This window comes from Dipodomys merriami, unplaced genomic scaffold (assembly GCF_024711535.1).
Source record: "Dipodomys merriami isolate MVZ:Mamm:240054 unplaced genomic scaffold, mDipMer1.0.p SCAF_5, whole genome shotgun sequence".
Classification (NCBI taxonomy): domain Eukaryota; kingdom Metazoa; phylum Chordata; class Mammalia; order Rodentia; family Heteromyidae; genus Dipodomys; species Dipodomys merriami.
In genome coordinates, this window is record NW_027206068.1 from 55,441,130 (window position 1) to 55,466,786 (window position 25,657).

A 25,657-nucleotide genomic window follows, 5' to 3' on the forward strand; every position below is an offset into this window, starting at 1 on the left:
AGGCATATTGTTGGATTGAGAGATGGATAGATGCGTGACATAGCAGGTAGAATAAAAATAGCAATAGTAGAATGTGCCTGATTAGCATATATATGATTACTGCAAAATACTTTCAAGTTTTTCAAATTTTGGTTTTGTTTTTTTTTTTAAGTTCTTCAAATTTTGAAGAAAAAAAATAGGGTTGATTAATTCTTCTGAAGCTCTTTTGAGGAGTAATGCAAACTTGGCCTGAAGAAATCAATTCCTCTTTTACAGAGCCCTACACAGATAGCCACCCTCACAGACCTATGGGAAGTGACATCCAAGAGCCAATTGCTGGGCTGGGAATGTGGCTTAGCAGTAGAGTGCTTGCCTAACATGCAGGAAGCCCTGGGTTTGATTCCTCAGTACCACATAAAAAGAAAAAGCCGGAAGTGGCACTGTGGCTCAAGTGGTAGAGTGCTAGCCTTAAGCAAAAAGAAGCATTAGGGGCAATGCTCAGGCCCTGAGTTGGAGCCCCAGGACTGGTTAAAAAAAAAAAAAAAAAAACATGTAAAACAAGAGCCAATTACTATATTTCCAGGAAGTCTGTGAAACAGTTGATATCAAACTGATGGTTTGAACTGGCCACAGTGGAATTAAGTTTATCTTTTTTGTTTTTTGTTTGTTTATTCACCAATACTACACTGCCCACACCCACTAAATTCCTGGAAAGAAAACAAAACTTGATAACATGACCTGAGGCAAAATGTAAGTTATAAATGGAAAAGAACACCTCAGCCAAATTAAGTCTTTTCCAGTATGAAAGAAAAGATAACAAGTAATCTGTCCTATACATATCGCCATAACAAATTAATGGCATCAGTTAAAATGGTTAATCTTCAAAACAAAATTATCATATTTTTATGTCTATCCTGATCTGTGTCAAACGTCTATCATTTATTTAACCATTTTAATTTCATACAATTTGTTTATATTTGTTTATATATGTGCCAAAATAAGCATTTTTTTCAACAAATTAACAATTGCATCATTAACTTGTTTCTAAAGTTAAGTCATAGCTGGCTAGCTGTGGCTCACACCTGTAGTCCTAGCTACTCAGGAGGCTGAGATCTAAGGATCTCAGATCAAAGCCAGCCCAAGCAGGAAAGGCCAAGAGACTCTTACCTCCAATAAGCTATTCAGAAAAAGCCAGAAGTAGTGCTGTGGCTCAAGTGGCAGAGTGCTAGTCATGATTTAGTCATGAGGTGTAGGGACAGTACATAGGCCCTGAATTCAAGCCTTAGGACTGGAAAATAAATAAAATAAGTTATAATATATTTATCTACGTATCAATTGTGTTTTTAATTAAAAAAACACAACTGCTAGATCAAACCAAAGGATAGAAGAAAAATGTAATGAATGCAGTCATTGAGTCAGAGCCTTCCCATATTCTATGACTGATCCAAATACAAAGACGTATGGAGCAGAAGTTTAGTACTAACAGTATGTTAGAATCACCTGTGACACTTCATGTGAAAGAGGAAATCATTTTGCTTCAAGCGATTATAGAACTCCTGATACTGAAAGTTTCTTCCACTAACAAAATTAGAAAACTGGAGATATTTATGTTTTAAGACTGTTTGCATCAGAAAACTCAGAGAAGGAAAGTTCAAAAGTTAATCCTGGAATGAGGCTCTTGCCTAGCTAAGTACCCTTCAAAGTTTATACTGGTCCTTATCTTCTTACTTAGGAGAATTCAGTTTCTATAGTCAATGTTTTGCTTGTGTAACTTGGAAAACTCTAGAAAGTTATTTTGACTCCCAAAACAATAATGTGCTATTTGGGGTCTGGAAGTTACTATAACCAAAATTCATTTCTACATGTAACTTTTGTACTTGGGTAAGTGATTTACATCTTTGCCCCACCAAGCCTCTCTCGTTTTAATGATGCCACATCATTAAGTAACTAGCTTAGTCTGTTCTCTAGGTCTTAGGGTCTCAAGGTTCACCCTAACTTCCCTAAATCCATCTTTCTTCTGATACATTCTCAAAGCAGCAATAAAAGCCAATATGTAAGACTGCCCTGACTCTATAGGCAAGTGATTTGCCTGATAACTATTGAAGTGAATGTTCTATCATTGCATGAGAAAATGTTTCCATTTGTGAAAAGCCTATAATGCCAGTTTTCTTAAACAGTCTTTTTAAATGCCATATATTGAACAGTTTTATCACAGCAATGCCCAACTCCTATGCTAGCTCAATTTCTATATTACTTAAATAATAAGCAAATAAATATGTCTAAAAAAGTCCCTAATGGCTCCAACAAAATGTATTTCTGTATCAGTCTAAATGAAGCTTCCTGATAGCTCAGTGGCTGACATCCACATGGGATTAGGGTCCCTGTTCTATATCCTAAGGCTCCCCTTCCTCTGGCATCATCTGTCCCTCAAACTCTGTCACTTGATGAAACAATTCTTCATGACAATTTCAAGCCAGAAACCAAGCACCACAGTTGACTTGAAAGTTTTGGTTTCTTATTTCTTGGTTTTATTCACAGTTTTACATATGTTTTATTTCTTTACTAATGGATTCACATAGTATGAATTATTCAATGACATGTATTTTTATTCAAATTACATTCTGGAGCTTTACTCATGTTTTTGCATTGACAATAATTGTTTACACTGATGAGCATTATTACATTCTATTATTATAATGTCATTTATATTTTCTAGTGTTCCTAGATTTCTTTATAATTATAACTATGCTGTTATGAGGCTTTAAAAGTATCTCTAGGAATTTACATTCTTAAAGCTCTTAAGGTATGTAGCTAAGGGAAGGACTTATAGATAAGAGGAAAAGTATATATATTTTTAAAAAACCAACCTACTGAATCATGTCAAAATGTCTTAAAAGCATTTTTAAAGTAAGTTAGCTCTCCCTCAGGAGATTACAGTGTTATGATCTACATACTCACACTGTTGGTACTGTACAAATTGCATTTTTCCAGTTGGTTAGGTATGAAAATGAATCCCACATTGTAATCATTTCAATATTGGTGATTGCTAAGATCAAGCATCTTTTCACATGCATATGGTCATTTTAAAATTGCTCCTCTGTTTGATTTTTGTTTCAAATTTTACCCATGGAGAGGCACAATGGCACAAGCCTGTAATTCCAGTTACTTGGTTGACTAACGCAGGAAGATGGTTTTTGAAGGCAGCCTAGCTAACTTATTAAGAACCTGTCTAAAATAAAGTAAAAAAAGGTTAGAGGTATTGGTCAAAGATCGGGCATTTGCCTAGCATGAGATCCTGGAGTCAGTGCTCAATGTCACCAAGAGAAAAATTGTCTGTAAGTTTTATTTTGGCATTTTTAATAGGTTGACCATTATTAGACAATTATGTATGTAAAATATTGTAGCAACATATGCAATATAGATGCTTTAAAACAGAATAGATGTCCTATATTATCTTTGAAAGTTTTTAAACTAATTCCTTCACAAAGCTACTTGATTTCATCCCTTCCTCTCAATGGCTGCAGTCAAGCTGAACTTCTGGTGAAGGCTGGACAGTACATAAGGACCTGTGACAAATACTGTTTCAGAGTTTGAGTACTAGTCAAACAACATAGACAAGGTTAAAAGGGAAGATGTAAGTGTTCTACATCTTGAGGCAGATACATTTTGTTCTTGGTGACTTTACTCTTTGCCAAATGTCCAGAGCAAGGGGAGTAGAATCACCTCTAAATCACACTTTTCTAAGTGAATAAAGGGAGATGGAATCACTAAATTTCATCTAACCTATTGTATTCTCATTGTATAAACATTGATACTTATAATAACATTCATACTTATAAATACTTGTAATCTCTACTTGACCTTGCTTCCTCTTCTATCAGGTAAAGTACAAGAATAGTAAAAGTAATGTGGGTTTGGGGTTTTATTTGTTTTAGTGCTGGGTTTCAATCACAGAGTTTTGTTTTGTTTTGTTTTACATGCCAGGCACTAACTCCATTCCTGAATGTTGCTCCTTGTTGCATATTGTAATGGATATTGAATGGATGTGAATATCCCTAAACATCGTGTCTGGAAGGGCTGGTCTATGGTGGCACTATTGAAAGGGGATGGAACATTTAGGAGGTCAGACCTAATTGAAAGAAGTAAGCTATTGAGGGCATTTTCCAGAAGAGGGTGTTCTAGCCCTGGTCTCTCTCTTTTTACATGCTGTCCATTACTAACTTCTTTTCATTCTGACATGCCTCACTACAGCCCTACTTTTGCTGGTTATTTTGGAGATAGAGGCTCTTAGACTTTTACTTTGGCTGGTTTAAATCAGGATGCTTTGGGTCTTAACTGCCTGAATAACTTGAATTACAGGTGTGAGTCCCATCACCTCCGAGTTCTCTTTCTTTATATCACTATGTGATATGAACATGTCTCCCATTTCAAATCCTTCCACATACCTTACTTTACCTTATATTTGTTTATATTTGTGTATGAATGTGTGTGTGTGTGTGTGTGCGCGCGCGCGCGCGCGCTAATGCTTTGTTCTGAACTCAGTACCTCACTGTCTCAATTAGCTTTTTCATTCAAGGGCTGGTACTCTACCACTTGAGCCACAACTCCATTTCTAGTCTTTTACTTGTTAAATGGGAATAAGAGTTTCACAGACTTTTTTGCCCAACTTGGCTTCAAATCTTGATCCTCAGATCTCAGCCTCTTCAGTAGCCAGGATGCAAACTAATAGCACCTGGCTCTTACCTTAGATTTTAAAATTTTTCTATTTTTGTAATGATACTTACCCTTGGATGAAATCAAACATGATAATGTAATTAATGCCAATAGGAAATAGGATTATGTATGCTTTGAGAAATTTTTTCTTTCTCTCTCTCTTACACACACTTCCCTCCCTTTCCCTTTTCTCTCCTCTTCCCCTCCCTTTTCCTCTACTTCTCTCTATTCTCACCTTTCTTTTTTCTCTTTCCCTTCTCCTCCCTTTCCCCTCTTTTTCACCCCCTCTGACCTACTTTTAAAATATGTTCCCGCTGCTATGAACTGAATCTTTGTGTCCCCAGAAAAGTCTTATACAGAATCCCTAACTCTGCATACTTTGAGATGCGACCTTTAGGAGATTATAAGTTAGATAAAGTCACACTGATAGGATTTGTGCCCTTATGAAAAGAGGAAACAGACTGCTTAATTTCTGTTCCTCTCACCCTCACCTCTACCCCTGGCAGGCACAAGGAAGAGGTTATATGAGTATGTAGCAAAAAGGCAGTCATCTGCAAAGGAGAAAGAGAGCCCTCACCAGATTAATAATACTATGGGCAGAATAATAAAGGCTATCAAGTAATCAAGGACTTTAGGTTTTAAAATTATGAAAAAAATAAATTTCAGCTCTCTAAGCCACAGTTATGGTTTGTTATATTTTGTTGAGTAAGACATGTACTCTAAATTTGGTTCATATTTAATTGATAAACTACACTTCTATTTGCATTATCAAAAGGTATCACCTTATTTGTTACTGTAACTAGAGGACCGTGCATTGGTCTGAACTTCCAGTTTTTTCTTGGTAAAATGTCTAGATCATTTCTACCAAGGATTGAAGATTTACTCTTCATTTTATGATAGATATATAGATCTGGTTAGGAAATGAAATTTGATACATTCTCCCTCCATTACTATGCTTTTGTGCCCCAGAAAAACACTTGTTTGAATGACAGCAAAATATGAACCCTGGAGATTTGTACTGGCAGAATTTTATTCCATCTTTACTTAATAACAAAATCTCTCTAAGACCAATCACAAAGTAATTTCATTTGACAACACTGCCACCTCAACAGAAACTATATATATGATTGTCATTGTTTCCTTCCTATCCTACTGCATGATGAGTTTTGACTTTTTCTCAAAGCTCATACAGGTAACGTCACAATACATGCAGAAAAATATACCAAGAGAAGGATATTTTCCTATCAAGGTCATTCAGATATCAGGCTTCCTCTTTCTTCTGTGTTGTATAGAGTAAGATAACATTGGCTGTTTCAAACTGGCTTTAATACCAGGATTAAAAATGGACCAGTTTGTTAATTAATATAATGTTTTTTTTTTTCCTTGAGCTGGAATAGACCCATGTATTAATTCCTACAAACAATACAATTTATCTCAAGGAAAATTCTACTTATAGATTCGGCTTATTTTTGAGTTTTTAATAATCTAATAGAAACAGGTAACTGTTCATTTAAGATTAACCTGATTTCAATGAAAAACAGCAAAAAAACTGATGCTTAATTGGGTTCAAAATTGTTTTTCCTGTCCACAGTCAACGCCATATTCTTACCTACAAAGATTTAGTTGGCTTTGTTTTCTAGGTTTTTAAAAATGCATTCTGTTTGGTAACAGAGCAAATCATGATGCCAAAAAACAATCTCATGCATAACAAAATGTATTCAATATAAATGTTTATAAAATAACATTTTTATTTGTTTCAGTCTCTGTTTTGAACTTGAGATCATTTATTATCATTTTCTGTTTTGAGGTAAATATTTTTACAAAGACAAAAATGCTGATTTATAATTATATCTTAGTTAACTTTTTAAATTGGGACTAGTTCTAGCAAAACTATGATCTCTGATATTAATAGCTCCCACTAATATAATATTAACCAGAATACTGAGAGTTTTGACTCCATTGTATCTTACAGATTTTCCCCCCACATTTGGAAAGGAACATGGTTGTGTGAGACACTCACAAATCTTTAAACTCGCTAGTACAAATGCTTTAATGAGTTCCCACTAAAATGCTTTCATTTACTACTACAATGTGAACATTTATTCATGTTCTTGATCAATAATTTATTTCTGAAAAGTCTTGGAAGTCTGACCAAATTGCTACCTTTACGAAGATATTATGAGAAATTAGCATTGAGATTCTATGTACAAAAAAGATGAGATTTACCAAGTTACATTTTCAGTTCTGCCTATAATATTCTGGTGTCCAAAAACAGAACAAATGAAAGGTTCTAGTGAGTTACTAAGTTTCTGAGACTGTCCTCAGCAGCCCTGTGAAACATCTTACTCCATACCAAAACAAATTCCAATGGAAGAAGATGAAAATAATCCAGTTCCTTCAGTATGTAATCCAGATACTGGTCTCTATGCTCACAAAACATGGGAGAACTGTCTGGCTAAGGTCTAATAAAAATAAGGTGGTATAGGATATAGGCAAGTTATTGTTCACATTTTGGGGTATCTGTTTTTGAATAAACATTAAAAATTATGGGTGCATATACAAAGCATTCGATAGTCAGGAAAAATCATCTTAGAATATGTGCTGGAGCAGGAAGAATTCTGAGGGTCTTCCATTGACTATCAGTAAGTGTCTGAGTTTATCAATATTTCTTCCTACTTTATCAATATTTCCCTGTCAACTCATGTGTAAGTTTAGCCCCCAAGCTCATCTTCACTTTAAACAGATACTCTTTAATATCTACTAGGCACTTAGAGCTTTTTTCATAAATCAATGTTTTTCATAATTCACCTATTAAGAAGTAGTTCTCTTGAGTGTTTGTTTTCAAAGAATTTCCTTTTGGCCTCCTTGGCTTAATCACAGCACACCAGGCTGCTCAGACCTGTGAGCTGACAGAAAACCATGCCCTCTCTCTTTCTCGCTTTCTCCTTTATTCCTCTGTTGCCCCAGACGAATTCTTTCCTCCCATAAAAAAAAAAAAGTCTTTATCCCACATATCAATGTAAACTGGCATATTTGAAGAGATGCAAATCCCACATGCAGATACTCCTAAACTGCAAGTATTTTATGGTTTACTCACCCCCTCAACAATGCTCTTTTTGTTTTCCCCAGTGCAATTCTGTCACCTTGAATGCCTAAGCACAAATACTTTCTGAGGATAGGTTCAAGAAGTAAAGGCCATGCTCTATCCTTGAACGTCAATATATATTTTAAAGTCACAATCACTCCATCCTCATTCTATTTTCTCAAAGAAAGACAAAACGTTAGTTGCAAACTGCAACTAAGCTACTTTGAAAAGGTAGCTTTTCTAGAACCAGGGCCGCATTTTCCAAAACTCCCTGCGCAGGCGGCGCAGATAGCAGTAAGGGAATGTGACCAGCGCTGGGACATGACTCTCAACTCTGCTGCTATAATCAGAGAGAAAGGTGCTTCTGAGGGGCGCAGAGGACTCAGAGTCCGTCCATTTGAGACATAGCCCACCCCCTCATTGCTTTTTGAAGTCAAATCTAACGTAGATATCTCTGAATAAAGAACAAACGTGGAGACATGAAGAGGACAGGAAAGAGAAATGTCTGGATTTTATCAAATGATGGCTGGGCTGGGCGTCTCCATACTGGGAAAAGAGTGGGAACCACTGAACCCCCAAGTCTGACTGTGTGGGGCGACTGCGACCTGACTCCGGCTCACCCTCCCCGCCCCTCCCGCCCCGAGCTCTCCAGACCTCTCTTTCCAACCCCAAAGGGATTGGAGCAGAACATTGCTTGGGGTCCCTGTGGGAGTCGCTCACCCCCAGCCCAATCATTTTGCCTTTTTCCCCTTCCTGCCTCCCGGGCTGCTTGTTCGTGGTTTCCAGAAAGGTCAACCCCGGCCAACCTGGAGATGTGATTTCAGGACATCCAGAAAATGACAGCGTTCCCCAGCCGCGCCCCCTGCTCACCTCCAGTCTGACCTCTGGACTCGCCGCACCACCTTTCCTTAGGCGCTCTAGGACGCACAGAAATGAGGCGCACTACTGCTCCCCCCCACCCCATCCCCTGACCCACTCCTAGAAAGGTCGCCTGGTCTGGAGCTGGCGAAGCCTCCCGCCTCCAGCACGAGAAGAAAGCACATGGTCTCTCTTGGTCCTGAGCCTGCTGCAGTGGATTCTGGCTGTCCACAGCCAGGGCAGGGGCGCAAGGGTCCACGGAGGGACGGAGCCTTAGTCCCTGGCCCAGACGGCTGTAGAGTGGCGGGGACCCCTATAGCCCGTTTCCCCAGCCTCACTCCCAAGATGTGGCCTCACCCCAATAACTACAGAGCTGGGCTGTGAGTTTGTCTGGCAGCTTCTACTGAGCAGCTAATGGTATAACAACCCGGCTTTGATAAATCTGAACTAATTACCCCTCTTAATTAAAGTCTTTAGCAGTTGTTTCACTGTTTTGGCAAGAAAACAGGAGAGACTTGCCGTTAGAAAACACCAGAGCCTGAGCTCACAGCCGAGTTGCTGATTAACACTTGAAGCGTTTCAAGGACCTGGCACCCGCCACAGCTTGGTTTCCATCCATGTTTCCTCCTTGAATGGAAGCATATTCGTCTATAAACATACTTACACATACAAAAACACGGAGACTCTCCCTGCCAACTTGTGCAAGTTAGTGTGTGCTTTCTGAATGGGAATAATGGATACCTTTGCTGTAAAGGCATTTTTGGAATTGTGCATCGCAGGCAATCCTCCTGGACAGAATAGGCTGCTTCCACTTCACTTTTGCACTACAAATCTATGTCAAAGGCATGTTGCTGTTACAAAAATACAAGTCTTTTGCCTCTGCCCTTGACCACATTTTCTAATCTTGCCCCAAACTATAACCATTACTGAATATTTTGTTCAAAACATTAGGTATTGTCATTAACTCGAAATTGAACTTTAAAAAGAAAAGGACACAGATAAGGAAGGTTAAAACCATGGTCTTTCTTTTAAGTTTGATTAAATAAGCATGTTCCAAGTATTCATTTCCAACAGTCAATGAATCAACTTCCACGTGCAAGAATCAAAATAATTCATTCATAATGAACCACCCATATCTATTGTGTGTATGTGTGAATGTGTATTCATGAATACGCAATGTGCTTTTAGAGAAACACATATCTATGAATGTGCTTGTGTGTGTATATATATATATATATATACATATATATATAAACATACACACAGTGTTTTGTTACTTTGAGGAAAGAGGAAATGATAAACCATCAGCAGGCAGCAGAATCGACACAGTGGAAATATATACAATAATAAAATTAAAATGGTGCAACATTCCCAGATAAAATAATACAAGTCAATAAATACAAGCAGAAATTCCTTTTCAAATAAAATAAACACAATCTCTCCACCCGAGATGAAAAAAAGTCTTTCTAATTTTGGAAGAAAAATAAAACAGGAAACAGAACCCTCCAAATTTTTTATAATTGTTACTTAGTGCCTATATAGAATATAATACACAAAACCATGTAGCAGGTTGCATGCAAGAGGTACATGAACAAGGAATACAGAGGCTTCTGGTCCACCTTCCAGTGTGGATCCCAACTTGCCCTGGGGTCTGCAGACCAGCTTGGACCAGAAAGAGCATCTCTAGTCTGCTGCTGCCTCCAAGATGGAGCCTTCGGCTGGAGTTGGAAGGAACCTTGGCTTGGTTCATGATCACTAGTGGCTCTGGTGGAGCCCGGGTTGCAGGGGCCCGGGAGGAGGCTGCAGGGGCGGCAGAGTTGCAGTCGGAGGCTGTTGGAGTGAGGGCGTAGGGTCGCTGCCTGGCTCCCCTGTGGGTGGACGGGCCAGCCCCAGGCTGCTGTCGTGTAGCTTTCTGACGTGCTTCTTGAGGTCAAAGTTCCTGCAGAAGCCCTTGCCGCAGGTGGGGCAGGTGAAAGGCTTCTTGTCGTTGTGAGTGTGCATGTGGAAGGTGAGGTTGTAAACCTGATGGAAAGCCTTGTTGCAGATATTGCACTTGAACTGCTTCTCCCCGCTGTGCGTCAACTTGTGGTTTTTGTAATTCCCTGAAACAGACAAATGACTGAGATGAAAAGACCTTGAAAAGGAAGGACCCAAAGACACACAGAAAGTAGAAGACAAGCCGAAGAATTGCTCTGCTAAGACCAGAGGTGCAGAGCACTAGTTTCCCTACATTTATTTTCAAACATTAACAGAGGCCATTCCTCTACATTTTAATGCACCCTAATTAATCCAATTATGCAAAACAGGGGACTGAGATTAGAGAGAAATATCCCTTTGGTATACAAACCAGGCCTTTCTCTAACACTAATCAGACTTGGGGTAGAATGTTAGAATGGCAACCTATGCCCCAGGAAACTAGCTGCACTTCATAAGTAATGTTTTTTAACCTCCTAGAACGGTTAAGAGTAGCTTTCACTAAGATTACCCCGAAAGGAAAGAAGTATCTCCTGACTCCCATACCTTTTTGATGAAATCCTTTACCACAGAATTCACACACAAATGGTTTGTAGCCTGCGTGTATTCGGGTATGCGTGTTTAAAGTGGAACTTCTATTAAATGCTTTGCCACACTGATTGCATTTGTGAGGTTTTTCCTAAAGAGGGAGGAGGGAAGAAGACAAAAATTGAAGTCATTCGTTAATATTATGTGTAATATTAACACAGTAATTAATTCTCTAAAACTTTTAAGCAGAACAAAGATACAAAATATACTATTGGCACCTTCCCCATCCAGCTAGCACTTTTGAACAAATCCTTTGCCAAGGAGTAAGAGCTCTATAGACCATTTTTCCCCCTGCAAATAGTTTTGAGGTATGCCAGGAGAAACTTCCACAGATGAACACACCTGCGTGTGAATGATCTTGTGCCTGCACAGGGTGCTGGCTTGCCGAAAACCCTTTCCACACACTTTGCACACGAAGGGTCTGGCTCCTGTGTGCACCGGCATGTGACGGGTTAAGTTATAGTGCGCATTAAAGACCTTAAAAAAATTAAACAGACAAATAACAGGTTAGTCAAAGGAGGAATGGGAAATCAAACCAGGAAGAGAGGGGGTAATTTATAAATGTCTGCAAATAATCACCCCCCCAAAAAAAAACAAGAACAAGAAAGGACAGAAAGGGAGGGAGAGGGAGAGGGAGGGAGGGAAGGGGGGAGAGAAGAGAAGAGAGGGGAGAGAGAGAGAGAGAGAGAGAGAGAGAGAGAGAGAGAGAGAGAGAGAGAGAGAGAGAGAGAGAGAGAGAGAGAGAGACTCTCCCTTCTCCAGAGTACTTACTTTTCCACATACTTCGCAAGTAAAAACTTTGGGCTTGGTATTAGGTGATCCTCGGCTAAAGTCCGAGGTTTTGAACGCGATTTTTTCCGACAAAAGCTGGGCGCTCTCTTTCATGTACTGCTGGAGCTGAGCCTGGGAGAGGTCTTTGAAAGCTACTCCGGAGGGGTACTTCTCCACCGACGGGACTACCAGTTTATTCCTTTCGGCTAAATACGTTTTTGGCTGTGGGTGTAAAGGGGAACTGAGAAAGTAGGAGGCCACCGGGTGGATGTTCACGCCGGCAGCCGGGTGGCAGGGGGCGTCGCCTCGGTTCAGGTAGCACAGGGCTCCCATGGCGTGGAAAGAAGAGTGGTTGACCACACGCGGCCTTACCAGTTTGTACTGCTGCAGGGGCAGCGCGTCGCGGGCCAGGTCGCCCTTGAGGCTCAGCGCGCAGTTGAGCAAATCGCTGCAGCTGAACGCGGGCGCCGAGGGCGCCGCCGGCGGCGCCGCCGGGGCCTCCAGACTCGCTTTGCGGGGCTCGGAGCCCGTCACCCCGGCCTTGGAGCTGGTGTCGTACGCCACCGGAACGAAAGGAATCATGCAAGGGATCGACGGATTGAGCTGCAGAGAGTGCTTGGGGTCCCCCTTGGGCACGGTTCCCTGCAGGAAGTGGGGGACCGGCAGGGCCTTGGGTTCGGGGGTGCGCGCCATGATTCGTTCGATGGAGAAAGCCAAGGGTTTGGACGTGCTCATCACGTTGCCCCGGGTTGGAGCAGTCGCTAGCATTTTGGCGGTCGCGTTGTGGCAGCTACTGTCCATGTCTGAGTCGCCAGCGTCCGTCAGCTGCGGCCGGGCTGCGCGCTCGTAGTCTTGTTCCCGGCTCGTCACAGACCTGCGGAGAGGAGGACGGGCACCATCATCACCGCCAGCAGCCTCCTCCTCCTCTTTCCCGACATCACCAGCCGAACCTGCCTGCCCAGCCCAATGGACTCCTGCCAGCCCATCGCAGAGTTCTTGGCGCACCAATGACTCGGGGACAATCACTACTTATTTCTATCAATAGAAAGTGTTGTGTCAATAACGCAGCCAAGATCTCGCCAATCGTTAACTTCCAAGAGGAGAAGGTAAACTAGATAATTGCTCAATTCGCTTCCAACAGTCAACAGGAAAACTTTTTTTTCTCTCTCTCGCTCTCTCTCTCTCTCTCTCCCTCCGCAGTCAGTGACTACTTTTCATTGGTGAGTGAGTTTCCCCCGCCCAGAAGAGGCGGGGGCGCTCTGGACCCGCGCGCGCCGCGCCCTCTCTCGGGCGCACGCTCCCGCCCTCGCTCACCGCACTGCGCTCCCCTTCAGCCACCCCTCCCCCGCCCCCCGTGCTGCCTCCGTCTTTTTAATTCTCAATCTGCTTAACCAGGCTTGAGAGGCCAAGCAAATCTGAGATCAATTTTCTCGTTTAGCTCTAAGTGACATCATCTAAAAATCATTGTGCAAGGGCTAAATAAGGAAACAAGAGTCTAATTCAGGGGCAAATGCTAGGCTATATTTATCAAACGCCAGACTCCAGAAAGCCACCTCGGCCAGGAAGCCTCTGGCAGCAAAATCCAAGGTTTTCTCGCTGGGCTGGAATCCCGGCCGTGCCACTTCCTCCCTCAGCCCTCTTTCTTCTTCCAGGGCCCAAGGCTGCACGCGCCCAGGCCTCCCCAGTCCCCAGTGGCCTGAACCAAGCCTGAACCATTTGGAAGACTCCAGCAGGTAACTGGCCTTCAGAAATGCCCCCCTGAGAATTACAGGCCTTGGGAGGCTTGTTATGTGTTTGTGGTTTTTGTAAAGGCGATGCCCCTGGCAATAGGCTTGGAGAAAGACTTCTCTCGAACTTGCAAAGTTGAGCGTCACACCACAAGTCACCTAGACTCAGATCGGACCTCGCCCTGACTCACATCCAAACACACGGGAGTGTGCCCTTCCACGAGTTTCCGTTGGGGGCCGGGAAACCACTTCAGCTTTTTCCCCCTCCCTCCCTCCCTTCCTTCCTTTCTTCCCTTCCCTTCACTCCCTTCTTCCTTCCTTCCTTCCTTTTTTTTTTTTTTTTTTTTTAGAATCTGCGCTCAGTTACAGGTCTTAGTACTCTATGTCGAAAGGAAACGAGAAATAAAACTTGTTTCTCACCCTGGCTGCCAAAGCCTGCACGCCGCCTCCCTAGAAGCAGGGCAGGCGGTTTCTGGGGCGTGCGCCCCGGTGCCGCCAGCGCGGCGGACTGCGGGAACGGGAGGTGTACCACCGCGACGCTCCTGTCTCCCAAAGAGCTCGTCCCACCTACGATTCCCCAGTTGGACTCCCTCCGGTTGGGTACCAGGAACCAAATTCCTGCGACGGAGCCGAATGGGTGCTGGTAAGGTTCCCGGAAGATGCCCGAACCAGAAGCCCAGACTGTGCGGGTTCCCGCGGCTCCGGCCAGCGCACGCAGCGAACAGCTGTGCGCATCTGCCTAAGCGCAGCTGGTGACGAGCCTGCCACCGCGTGGAGCTGAGCCCTGGGGCTAAGCGCGCCAGAGGGGCTGCAGGTATGGGGGAAGTCCTGAAGGTACGAGTCCGCGCCCGGAGGTGGAGAGAGCACACTGGACTGCAATCCCCTGGGCGGTACGACTGGGACGCTGGGGGTAAGTATCTTCCCGCACACTCCGAGGTGTCATCTGCCTGGTGAGTTAACCCCCGAGCGTGTAAGCGCGGGGCGATGCCAAGGGCGATGTGGGAGAAAGCCCTGGAAAGGGTCAACAGTGGGAGGTCGGACGAGGTCTGGGAACTCTGGGATTGCTGAATCGCTGAGCAATTTGACCCAAACATACGAAACTGGACCTCAAACGGAAGATATTGACTTCCAAGAAACACATACTCCCATCCCCAGAACACAGGCCAAAAGACCCAGGCCCTCAACCTCACCTTGTTCGGTGCTAGAGTTAAGCCCAGCCAAGAAGCAAACCAACAAGGGTAAAAAACAATGCACTGCGGATGCCCGGGGCGCGGCAGGGCCGCTGAGCGGGTGGTGGGGTAACTTGAAAACGTGGGAGGGGTTTTTGAAGTTGGGTGGTGGCTCAGGAACCAGGTGGAGAGAAGCTTGGGCTTGAGACCCACCTCAATAGCTAGGCCTGGGAGAACCTCCTCTCTCGTCTGCCCACGGCTCCCGAAGCGAGGAGGAATCACCGGCAGAGAGCACGGAACGTACCGGGGAGTAAAACGGGAAAAGTGCTACACAACCCGGAAAGCGCTTCGGACCCCCCATTGGCCCGGGTTCCCCCACACTGGATCCCTCCCACCCCCCTTTTACTCTTGATGTTGGTAAAACCTGACTCCTTTCCCCTGCTCAGACAAAGGGCACAGGAAAGGCTTTGCTGATGGAAGGAGGTGAGATCCCTGTCCCACGACAGATGGGTCGTGGTTAAGAATTTAATTGCTGCCTTTGGGGTAGATCGGGTTCCCTTTCCTACCTGAAGCTTCCTACCAGCGAAAAGTGCCCCTCCTGCGCACTTCTTCACACCAGGGCCAGGTTTAAAAGAAAGAAAGAAAGAAAAAAAGAAAGAAACAGCAAAGAAACACCCAACAGCATGGCTACGCAAAGCCTGTAGCGCCCAGCTGACTCGCACCACTTACCGGCCTCCAGAGCGATACCTGCCTTCTTGACTGAATGCCTGCAGTTTGTTTTACATTTGTCGCGTGTCCCTCCCTCTTCTGTTCTCCCCCCTCCCCCTACTCCTCTCCTTAATGGCGAAAGAGCCTTCATTTGACCTCGAGAAAATTTCTCTTTCAATGGACATTAAATTAAAAAAAGGGAAAGTACTGACGAAGGGGTATACATGTTTTGTAGAGTGAATATTTCAACAGTTTGCATTTCCCGAGTCTTTTCGGGGTTGCCTTTTCTGAGGAAGTGTTTGACGGTGTCATTTAAGTAACGCAAATAGAGTTAGACATCCATTTATTTTCCTCTTTTAAGATATCCCTGAGTTTGCCAGTCCTAAAGATTGGAGGGGCTTTACAAATCCAGGCCTTGATATGCTAGCATCTGCTAATATTTTCCATTTAAAATAGAAGAAAAACGTGTCATCTTTTGGTGAGATATCAGTGAAGATTGTCTTTAAACTCAAAATGTATATAGGAAGGGTTTCTGAATTCTTGTCAAATCTAGTCACACTTTTTATTTCTAACGATTTGGAAAATGAAAAGGAATCGAGTCAGAGGATATATGGAAAATTTAGAAGCTGCTAAATGATTCCATATTTAAAATGTGTAACTTTCTAAAAAGAACCTGAAAGAGCTTTTCTTTCTTAATGACAAAACAGAAACTCTTCTAGATTCTTTGGATTTTCTTCAAGAATCCTATAATCCTTTTCTTTCTTCCTTCCTTTCTTTCTTTCTTGTCATTGTTTGTAGGTAATAATTAAATATCCTTCTCCCTTTCCAACCATAAAAAGACAGTATTTATTTGCCCTTCCAATCATCTTAAATTGTGGTGGAAGTTGAATTTTAAGTGGTTTGTCCTGCTTGAAATATAAGGTAGATATAGTCTCTTTGATACAAAGAGATCAGGTAACAAACTTGCATTAAGACTTTGCTAAACTAAACTAAACTAAAATGCAAGTCCCACTCATCCAAAATGATTAAGCTCCTTTTTTCCCCCTAGAGAATATAACTTGATTTCAATACTTTCTAAACCCTGGCCTTTCTATTACTTAAGAATTTACATAATTTCTCCAGACATTTTTACTTAAGTCCCTGCCAAAGGCAAATGTAGTTTCTGGCCAACTTTACTGTAGTGTGAGATAAATAAAAGAACAGAGCCCAAATTGGTAAATAATCTATAATCTACCTGTAATATGTATTTATTAATAAGTCACAAACACTGTTAAATTAACAAATAGAACTGGAGAACTTGGTAACATCTCCAGTCTTCTTTCAAGTACATTGACTTGTCCCTTACCATATTTTTAGGGTTTTGGTCTGACATATAGTTCTGACCTGGTTTTTCTCAAGAGCAGTTGACTTTCTGTTTGTTATTATTATTATTACCTTAACTGAGCTGATGGAGGCATTATTTATATTCTGACACACACAGACACTCAGGTACTTTTTCCTGTTTAATAAATTGCACCAAAGCAATTTATCTGATTTTTAGAAAAGGAAAATCATTCCTAAATTCCTCGGTAGGCTTTCTCTCCCCCCACCCCCCACCCCAAATCTCTGACTCATCTTTTGTTACTTTTGGTGTGTGTTAGGCCCTGGCAAAGTTAAAGGACACAAATAGGAAGAGTTTGCCTGCTTCAAGGAAACTAGATTGTTTTGAGTTCTTGGAATAGTTAATTTGCAGTGGGAACTAACTTTCCAGGTTGTTAACAAATACCTAGGCAACGAGTTCACATTTAAGGCTACTAGTGTGGTTTTCCTTAGTTTGATAACAAATAGAGAATCCCAGGTAAAACTTGTAAAGCACCGGATCACCCGGTTAGGACCGTGGGAATTTACTGAGCCCTGCTTTCCTGTTTGTTTGTTTTTTTTTTGGGGGGGGGTGAACAAAAGGAATCTGTTGTTTGCCTCCAGACCTTTGTTGTTACTATTTCTTTTATATTACGATTTCGTTTAAACCCGGTGAAATTCTTCCTTTTAAAATGGTATTTAAATATTAACTTAGTTGGTGAAAGAAAACAACGAGCTTCAACCTGAGAGTTCGTTAAGGAGCAGGCTGAGTGGGTCCGAGGGATTCTGTCTACCTTACACTAACGCTGAGCTTTCTCTCATCAGTTTCCACAGGGCTGGACTAGATGGGAACAGAAGTTTATTATAAAGAAGGGACGCAATTTTTCCAACCTTTTTCTTGAAGCCGCTTAAAGTCAAGCACCAGAATCCAAGTTTCGCTTGTAATTTGCAAGTTAGGAAGTGAACAATTCTGAAGCCCCACAAGTGCTAAGTGAGAAGATAACTTGCCTACTCTAAGAGGAAAAATTTTGTTCACTAGCCTAGCCCCTTCCCCCCCCCCCGCCCCAGCAATCCCTAGATAATTGTTTAAGAAGTCATTTTTGTGGTTAAAATTTTTAAAAAAAGCATTCAGCACAGAGTGACTCTTTCCTCGATCCTGACCGAGAAGTTTAAGCAGTTTGATGTAATTTTCAAACTTCCTTAAATGATTCCAAGAAATCCAAGTCGATCATAGACATGGAAATAACACAGCGCAAAGGAAGAACATACAGAGATAGAGAAGCAATACAAGTAAATTTAAAAAAAAATCCTTGAGCCAGAAATCCGTAAAGAGTCATGTATAAATTCAATTACCTCCCGAAATCTTCTGGACAGCCTCTGGGGCCTGAGAGCGCCAGGAGCGGAGCCACAGCCACCGGCCGCCTCCTCCTCCATGTTCGGGTTGTCTTGTCGCACCCTGGCCCGGGCTAACCCGCTGCAGTGGCCCCAGGCCTGGGAGCAGAGCACCCCACCCCCACTCCACTCTACCCCCGGCCCTCTCCCCACCGCCCCCAGTCTCAGTCCGGATTCGACGATCCCAGCAGAGCCATTGAGTAGAAGACCGAAATGAAACAGAAATGCTGAAAACTCTCCCCGATCGGACTCTGCACCTCTTGATTTCTCGCTGCGCACGGTCCCAACCCGTGAAAACCACGCTGGCGAGTCTGTGGGAGGCCGCTGCGTGGGACTGCTGGTGGGGATGGAGGCGGTGGCTCTCGGGAGGCTTGGAAGGGGCCGGGGCGAACTCCTGCAGCTCTGTGCGCGCCAGATTGTGCTGGTCGACCTGGGTCTCTCCCAAGTGTACGGCCCCGGAGGTCGGGGCAGCGCGGCCACGCAGCCAAATTTAGCCGAGCCTCCGGGACCAGCACTGCCCCGCAGCCCCGTGGGCCCCTTCCCCGGGCGTGATCACGCCCCTCCCTTCCCGCTCCATCTCCCCGCAGGTCCTGGAGCGGTTCCACCCCCGCCCCCTCTAGGTTTAGAGAAGGTGGAGGAAGCTCCAAAGTTTCGGGAGGGGGCGCCCGGATGGGGCTTGAGAGAGAGAGAGAGAGAGAGAGAGAGAGAGAGAGAGAGAGAGAGAGAGAGAGAGAGAGAGAGAGAGACAGACAGACAGACAGACAGACAGACAGACAGACAGACAGACAGACAGACAGACAGACAGACAGACAGAGACACAGAGACACAGAGACACAGGGACACAGACAGAGAGAGACTCACATAGAGAAGAGACAGAGGAAGGGAGAGAGAGGAAGCGGGAGGGAGAGAGAGAGCGCGTACTTCGGTTTGAAAATTTGGGGGACAAAACATTCTCCAATGGCTTTGCTTTGACGACTTGGGAACTAGCTGAAGTATCACTGAATCTAGATGTCAGGTGAAGGAAACCGGCCTGGCCATATCTTCCGCGTAAAAACACCGTACAGTGATCTAATGTGCCCACCCTACCCCTTTCCTGTCCCGCACGCTGTCCTCTGTGTTTAGTTCTCATCTCCGCGCCAGGCAAATCGGTGCAAAGTAGCACGTGAGCCCTGGGTTCTCTTATGGCCCCAGGGAAAGGGTGAGAATTTCCTAACTATATTGCCGGGTCTCTAGAACTTTCTTTCTACTGTACCCTCAAGGCTTGGTCCTTCTATTTGTCCTTCGGATTTCGGAGTCTGTCTGGGTAAGCCCTATTCGGACACCACGGAGCAGCACCCAGCCGCTGGCCGGTTCCCTTTTCTGGGTGAGAGTAGGCGCTGTTTGGGTATCTTCTCCCCTCCCTTCCTCCCTCCCCGCTGACTACTCTCCCAGATCACGCCTTCTTCTCCCCTGGTGTGCTTCCAGAGTTTAATGCTAATTTACATGCTGAGGGGAAAAAAATCCCAAGAAGAGGCTGAAGACGAACTTAAGGAATTAGATGATTGCTTCCTGCGTGGGAATTAATTTGGAAGTGATGTTGCATTTTCTCCCTTCCACGACCTCCTCTTTTATTCCAGTTCGGTGGCTTCTTTGAATTTCAGTAGCACTGGGGCCCGTGCGCTCCACGAGACTCAAAGAGGAAGAGGGTACTGGAGACACCCCGAAGCCTTAAAGGCCCTTATGGACGCGTCCGTGTGTTGACGCAGGAAACCCGGGGAGCAGCATCCCCACGCCCAAGGTCACCTCCAGGGGTTGGTCGAGTGACGTCACGGACGCGGCAGGCCCTAGAGAGGCTGGCTGGGTCGAGGGTGGGAAGGCAAGTTGTGTCTAGATTTTTTAAAAAAGCGTAAAGAAACGCACAAGGCTGTGTACATCATTCGGAGATGGAAAGGGGTCGGCTCTGTAGCTTGGAAAGGCAGTGGGGAGCGGGAAGCCTTCCCTACCTAACCTTGTGATTCACAGCTTCTCAGAAATTTACATAATACAAGGGCGGAGATGTAAACCTAAAGGACAATAATAATAATTCAACAGCACATATTCCATTTTCGCACCACGAACCTGGATATGTTCCCGGTGTTGGCACATTAGCTGCTTTTTCAAGAGTTGTGTGTGTGTGTGTGTGTGTGTGTGTGTGTTGTGTGTGTGTTTTAAACTCACGATGGAGAACATTTGAACTTTCACAACGTTGTTGAAAGGAAAGGATCAGTGGAGAAAAGAGAAATTGGCTTTAATGGCTACGATTTAGATTTCTAAGTAATTGCAAAAGACTTTTTTTTTTTTTTAATGAAGAGCATATGCTGTATACCAAACATAGCAAGCACGGGTCCTAATAGGGTCCCCCACTTTTCAAAAGACCTATCCTTTCATTTGTTCGACAACGTTTTGTTTTATGCAAAGCTGTTACCCTTTATTATTAATAAGAAATTCCAATTTACTATTTTCCTAAGCAGGTGAGGCTTTCAGTCCCCAAAAGAGTGATTCCGCTGTCAACAGGACTTCCAGTTGCCCATTCAAATACTCAACTAGATGTACGTAATTGTTTCCATGTTTTCTAAACAAGTATTTTTGTTTTTATTTTTCCTCCTTTTGCCTTCGACTCAAATAACATCAGTAATTCAAATTCCAGAAGTCTATTCGCAGCATTTTTCTTAAAGAGTCCCTGTGAAACACTGGGCCGGGAGAAAGATGGGAGGGGCAGGGAATGTAGGATTCAAGTACCCTCGATATTTTAGCTAAGAGGGTCCTGCCAGAAGTCCCTTCCACACAGAAGTCCCTTCTACTCCATCATCTCCTGAAAAACTCAAGAGCTTGGTCTAGGGTATGCAACGGAGGATTCCCCTCCTTTTCTTTAAATGTGGGGGTCCTGGCCATTGGAAAATGGAAAACATGAAAGTGCCCCCTCCCCCATTCTGTTTCCTGTATTTTGCTGCTATCTTTTCCCTAGGAAGTGCATACACAGAATTGGTCAATCTAACCTACCTGTAACACACAGCTGTTATTTGAAACTAGTTTTCAGAGAGGTTTAACAACTGTGTAGTTGGGGAATGTAAATTGAAGACATTGGCTTTTTTTTTCAACCATACTCAATCTCTTCTGCCCTCACCTTACCTCGGTTTCTGCCACTAACAATTAAGCATGAGATACTTTGTCTTTCTCCTCCTTGCTCCCCACTCCCCCATCCTTTTACTACTGGATTCTCCAATTATGGGTTAAAATCAAGAATGACCTTTCCTTTGTTTTTTCAAAGAAAGTTCTTCCTAAATACTCATGTCTCTCTGGAGTTTTGGGCACTAGGGAAAAAAAAAATTCAATTTTCTGACCTTCTAGACCAGGTCAGCCACCATGGGGAAGACCACACAACTAGCTTGTCCATGAACATGTATTGGTGGTTCTCCCTTTGCTTTCCCTTCATTCTTAGGAGCCTGGAAAAAAGTTTTTTTTTTTTTTAATAAGAAAACTACAAATGAAAGCTATGAATTTGTTTCATAAAGTTAGCTATAAACTTCTCAAAAAATTCAAACAACTGAATTTAAAAACCACCTCCTTAATAAGAGGTCAAATGTATGGAAGTATTAAAAGACATGGAGAAATCACATTTGCTAGATGATTTTAATCCACCACCTGAATAACTTCACTTGTCCTTAGAAGCCTGCAGTGGGGGAGGGGGTGCTTAGGTTCAGTCCTGCATTCCCCAGGAACATTTTCTTCTGTAGATCCAGTGATTAACCTTCACAAAAGCTTCTCAAAAAATTAGCTTGAGTAAAGCAGATTTTGTCTCTTAAGAAGCAGTTGTGAGTTTCTAAATTTAGTCAGTTTTATAAAAGAACACATCCTGTAATCACAAAATGAAACAAAAAATCTGCAACTTGAATAGATGACAATAGGTAAGTTTCTTCAATACAGTAACTCTGAACCAGGCTATCTAGATAGGAAGACTTAGCCAAAACAAAACAAAACAATCCCCCCCCCCCAAAACCTTACCCACCTGCAACTTACTCCCTCACCTGGTAAAGTTCCATTTTTGAGCTCCAGTCCTACTGTGTTCTGACCTTTTACTATGTGACCTTTTTAAACAAAACCTTTTCTACTTCTCTACCAAAGTTTATTCCAAAGACACAATTAATATTGGTTAATGGCAAGACTAGGAAATGCCCTGAAGAATAGACTTTAACATTTAATCAAAGTTTCTTTCTTTCAATCACACTCAAGGGAGATAGTATGTGTGGGTTAAGAGGAAGGAAGTCGTTCTAAAAGGCAAATCAGAATTAATTTACAGATACAAAGAAAACAACTTGATATTCCACTTTTAATTTTTACTCTAGGATATGTTGATGTTTATCTGCAATCAAACATAGGCCTGAAGAACACCCACTGTATCTGATGGGCTTTTAACTCGGTTGTTCATTTAAACATCAATTTTTCACTTCCCCTTCAAAGTGACCATCACTGATTCTAGAGGCATCAGTGTGGAGGGGGACAGGAGCCTAGGGTATTTATTTGTGAATATTTTTCCCTGTCACTCACAAATAAGCACACAATTACCACAGTCTTATTATTAAATAACCAGAAACAGGGAGATTGAAAACATGGTAGTATTTAGCCCCTTCATCTGAGGATCAAACGCTCTTGGTTGGCCACTTTAAAGGTAAGGACCAAGGTGGAGATGCACATTGTTTTAAAGCCTTACCTCCATTCCCAGCCAAGTACAGGGCACCATACTGTCCTTTCCCACCTATGTTCACTTTCTGCCTGTTCAAACCCATTTAGTGCAGTGCCCAGCACCACCAGGACTCCTAATTCCTAGGATACTGATGTTTAGGAGATGATCCTGGGAGGCACCCCCTGTACAAGCTGGGTCTCTGTGAGACTGGAGTTTTTCTTACACCCTAGAAGTTCTTACAGCTCAGCAATTCCCCCCTTCCCCCCTCTACATTCTGGCCAAATCCTTTTAATGCTTTCCTGTTTGGTTGAGACTATCATGGGGCACACTGAGGGGGTACCTAATGCCTCTTTCTCCTCTCTGGAGCCTCCCAGTTTCCTTCCTGTTTGGGGCTGTAGGATGTCATTCTAGGCCCCCTTACACCTTGGGAACTGTTCATGGACATCATCATACTCTTCCCATTCTCTTGAATTTCCTGCACTGACCACAGGATTATTTTAATCTCAGTTTCACTCCAATCCCCAAGTGGGATACATCCGTCTCCAGCTGCCATCCTTCCCTGCTTCAGCTTCAGAGGCTGCTAAGTCAATGATCTTCCTTTCAGGAGACCCCGAATCAGCTCACCCATCCCCCTCTCCTCTTTTCCTCCCACCCTGCTTCTAGATAGCCCAGGAACTGGACGATTCTAGTCAGTTCACAGACCACAGCAGCTCCAGAGGTGGGGCTGGAGATTCCCGGTGCTTTGAACCAAAGGGAACCGGTTCCAACCCCAGAAAGATTGGCTGTGGGACTGGTGGTGCCTGTTGGATGAAGAAGAATTCCGAAGATTTCTTTGGATTCCATTACTAACGCTAAAAGGGGGGGGGACTTATTGGCCATAACTCATTTCATTTCCTTAATCATTACAGCGATTTTTCGTAAGAGACCAAAACCAAGGCCACGGTACTAAAAGACACGGCAGAGGTGTGGCAGTTGTATTCAAGCCCAGATTTCGTTGACTCTATGAACTCTGCCCTGGCCCAAAGTGATGTTAGATGAAGCACCCATTTCTGGGTCATGCTCAGGAATCGTCTTTGATAGTGAGTGCTCACACTCCAGCGTCTACTTCTCCCTGAAAACAATCACATGCGTGGCGGACGCTCGCTCCTGACTCCTGGAATCTAGGCTCCGCTCGAGCTTTGCCCACAGGCCAGATGTGATTTCCCCTGCTTTAATTACAGCAACCAGTGTGTCTTGGTGGAGATCTTTTGAAGGGAACTCCACACCCCACATCAGGACAGTGGGGGTGGCCTAGGGAAAGCCGTCTTCAGAGTTGGGCACGAATTTCGTGGCTACCTCTGTTAACAGACACTCGAGACCAACCCAGGTTTGCTAGATGGGTGGATGCCACCCCATTTGCAGCAAATTTCCAAGGCCAACCAGACGAAGGTATTTCCCAAAGATTCAAGTGAGTAGCACTCCAAGGGAAAAGAAGGTCCCCTGGCCGGCCTCTAAATTCAGCACAAAGCCAGAAGTAGTGGGCCGGGCTCGGCGCTGCAGGTGCGGGCTTGGCCTTGCTGCGGGGACCACCCAGAGGCCAGCCCAGCGGCGGCGCGTCCGCTCATCCCCAGCCAAGTACCAACCTCTCCCGATCATCCATCGGTAGCTTCCCTCTAGGGACCCAGAGCAGGAAATTTCCATTCTCTGTTTGGGGAAAATAATGAACGGATGCGACCTAGAGCTTGATCTCATCTTTCGCCTTGGGGTCCTTCTACCCAACTCGGGACAGACAGGGCCCCGAAAGTCAACTGGGCTGCGCTCCTGGCCGCCAGCATCCCGGGAACTTATGGCGAGATTGGTACCCAGCGGGTCCGTTTCTTGCATCCTGATGTCTCAGCAGGGTTTTTCCTGGAGTATATCTCTTGGGATGCAAACTTCAGTAGCAGAAAGGGTTTCGGGACATTGAGCAGCTAGGGCTGGGCTGGGTGACCTCTGTCCAACTCAATCACCGCAGTAAGATGCTCGGGCTGAATTCAGTAACCTCCCCAGAGGGCGAAGGTGGGCGGCGCTAGGCCAGGCCCTGACCCTTGTGGGCGGGATGAGAGCTGGAGATGGCCTAGAGCCTCAAGACACTTTGCAGGGGCATTTCTTACAAAAGTAGCAGGAAATCCCTCCCCCTGAGCAAAACACAATGAGTAAAGACTAAAGGGAATTCAAGTGGAAAAACGCATGCCTGCAAGAACAACCCTCTGCGCTCCGTGTGGTGCTTTTCCTTTCTGGTAAAAGGCATTATTACTTTTTTTTTTAAACAAGTCTTTGGAGAAACTTTCCTTGTAGATTACCTCATATGCTTACTCTGCTTGGACATTAGGTGTTTTCGTTACCATACCACACATACCAAACTGTCCAAAGAATGTAATGCCTGCCAAAAATCATTTAGGAGAGTACAGCTATTTGAATGATTTAAAAAAAAATGATTTTGAGCCGGGAGCCTGTGACTCACGCCTGTAATCCTAGCTATTCGGGAGGCTGAGATCTAGAGATCGCAGTTCAAAGCCGGCCTGGGCAGAAAAGGCCCTGAGACTCTTATCTCAATAAACCACTCAGAAAACGGGAAGTGGCGCTGTAGCTCAAGTGGTAGAGCGCTAGCCTTGGGCTGAAGAGGTGAGGGACAGCG

The 25,657-nt window shown here is 43.9% G+C and overlaps 1 protein-coding gene across 1 annotated transcript; it reads right to left on the reverse strand.

Moving 5' to 3' along the window:
- Positions 1 to 10,390: 10,390 nt before the first annotated feature.
- Positions 10,391 to 12,769, reverse strand: Fezf1 (FEZ family zinc finger 1). The gene is made up of 4 exons (XM_069997368.1): positions 11,969 to 12,769; positions 11,540 to 11,674; positions 11,156 to 11,288; positions 10,391 to 10,737 (listed from the first exon to the last, which is right to left on the reverse strand). Exons 1-4 carry the CDS (start codon positions 12,767 to 12,769, stop codon positions 10,391 to 10,393), a joined length of 1,416 nt encoding a protein of 471 aa, XP_069853469.1.
- Positions 12,770 to 25,657: the final 12,888 nt, after the last annotated feature.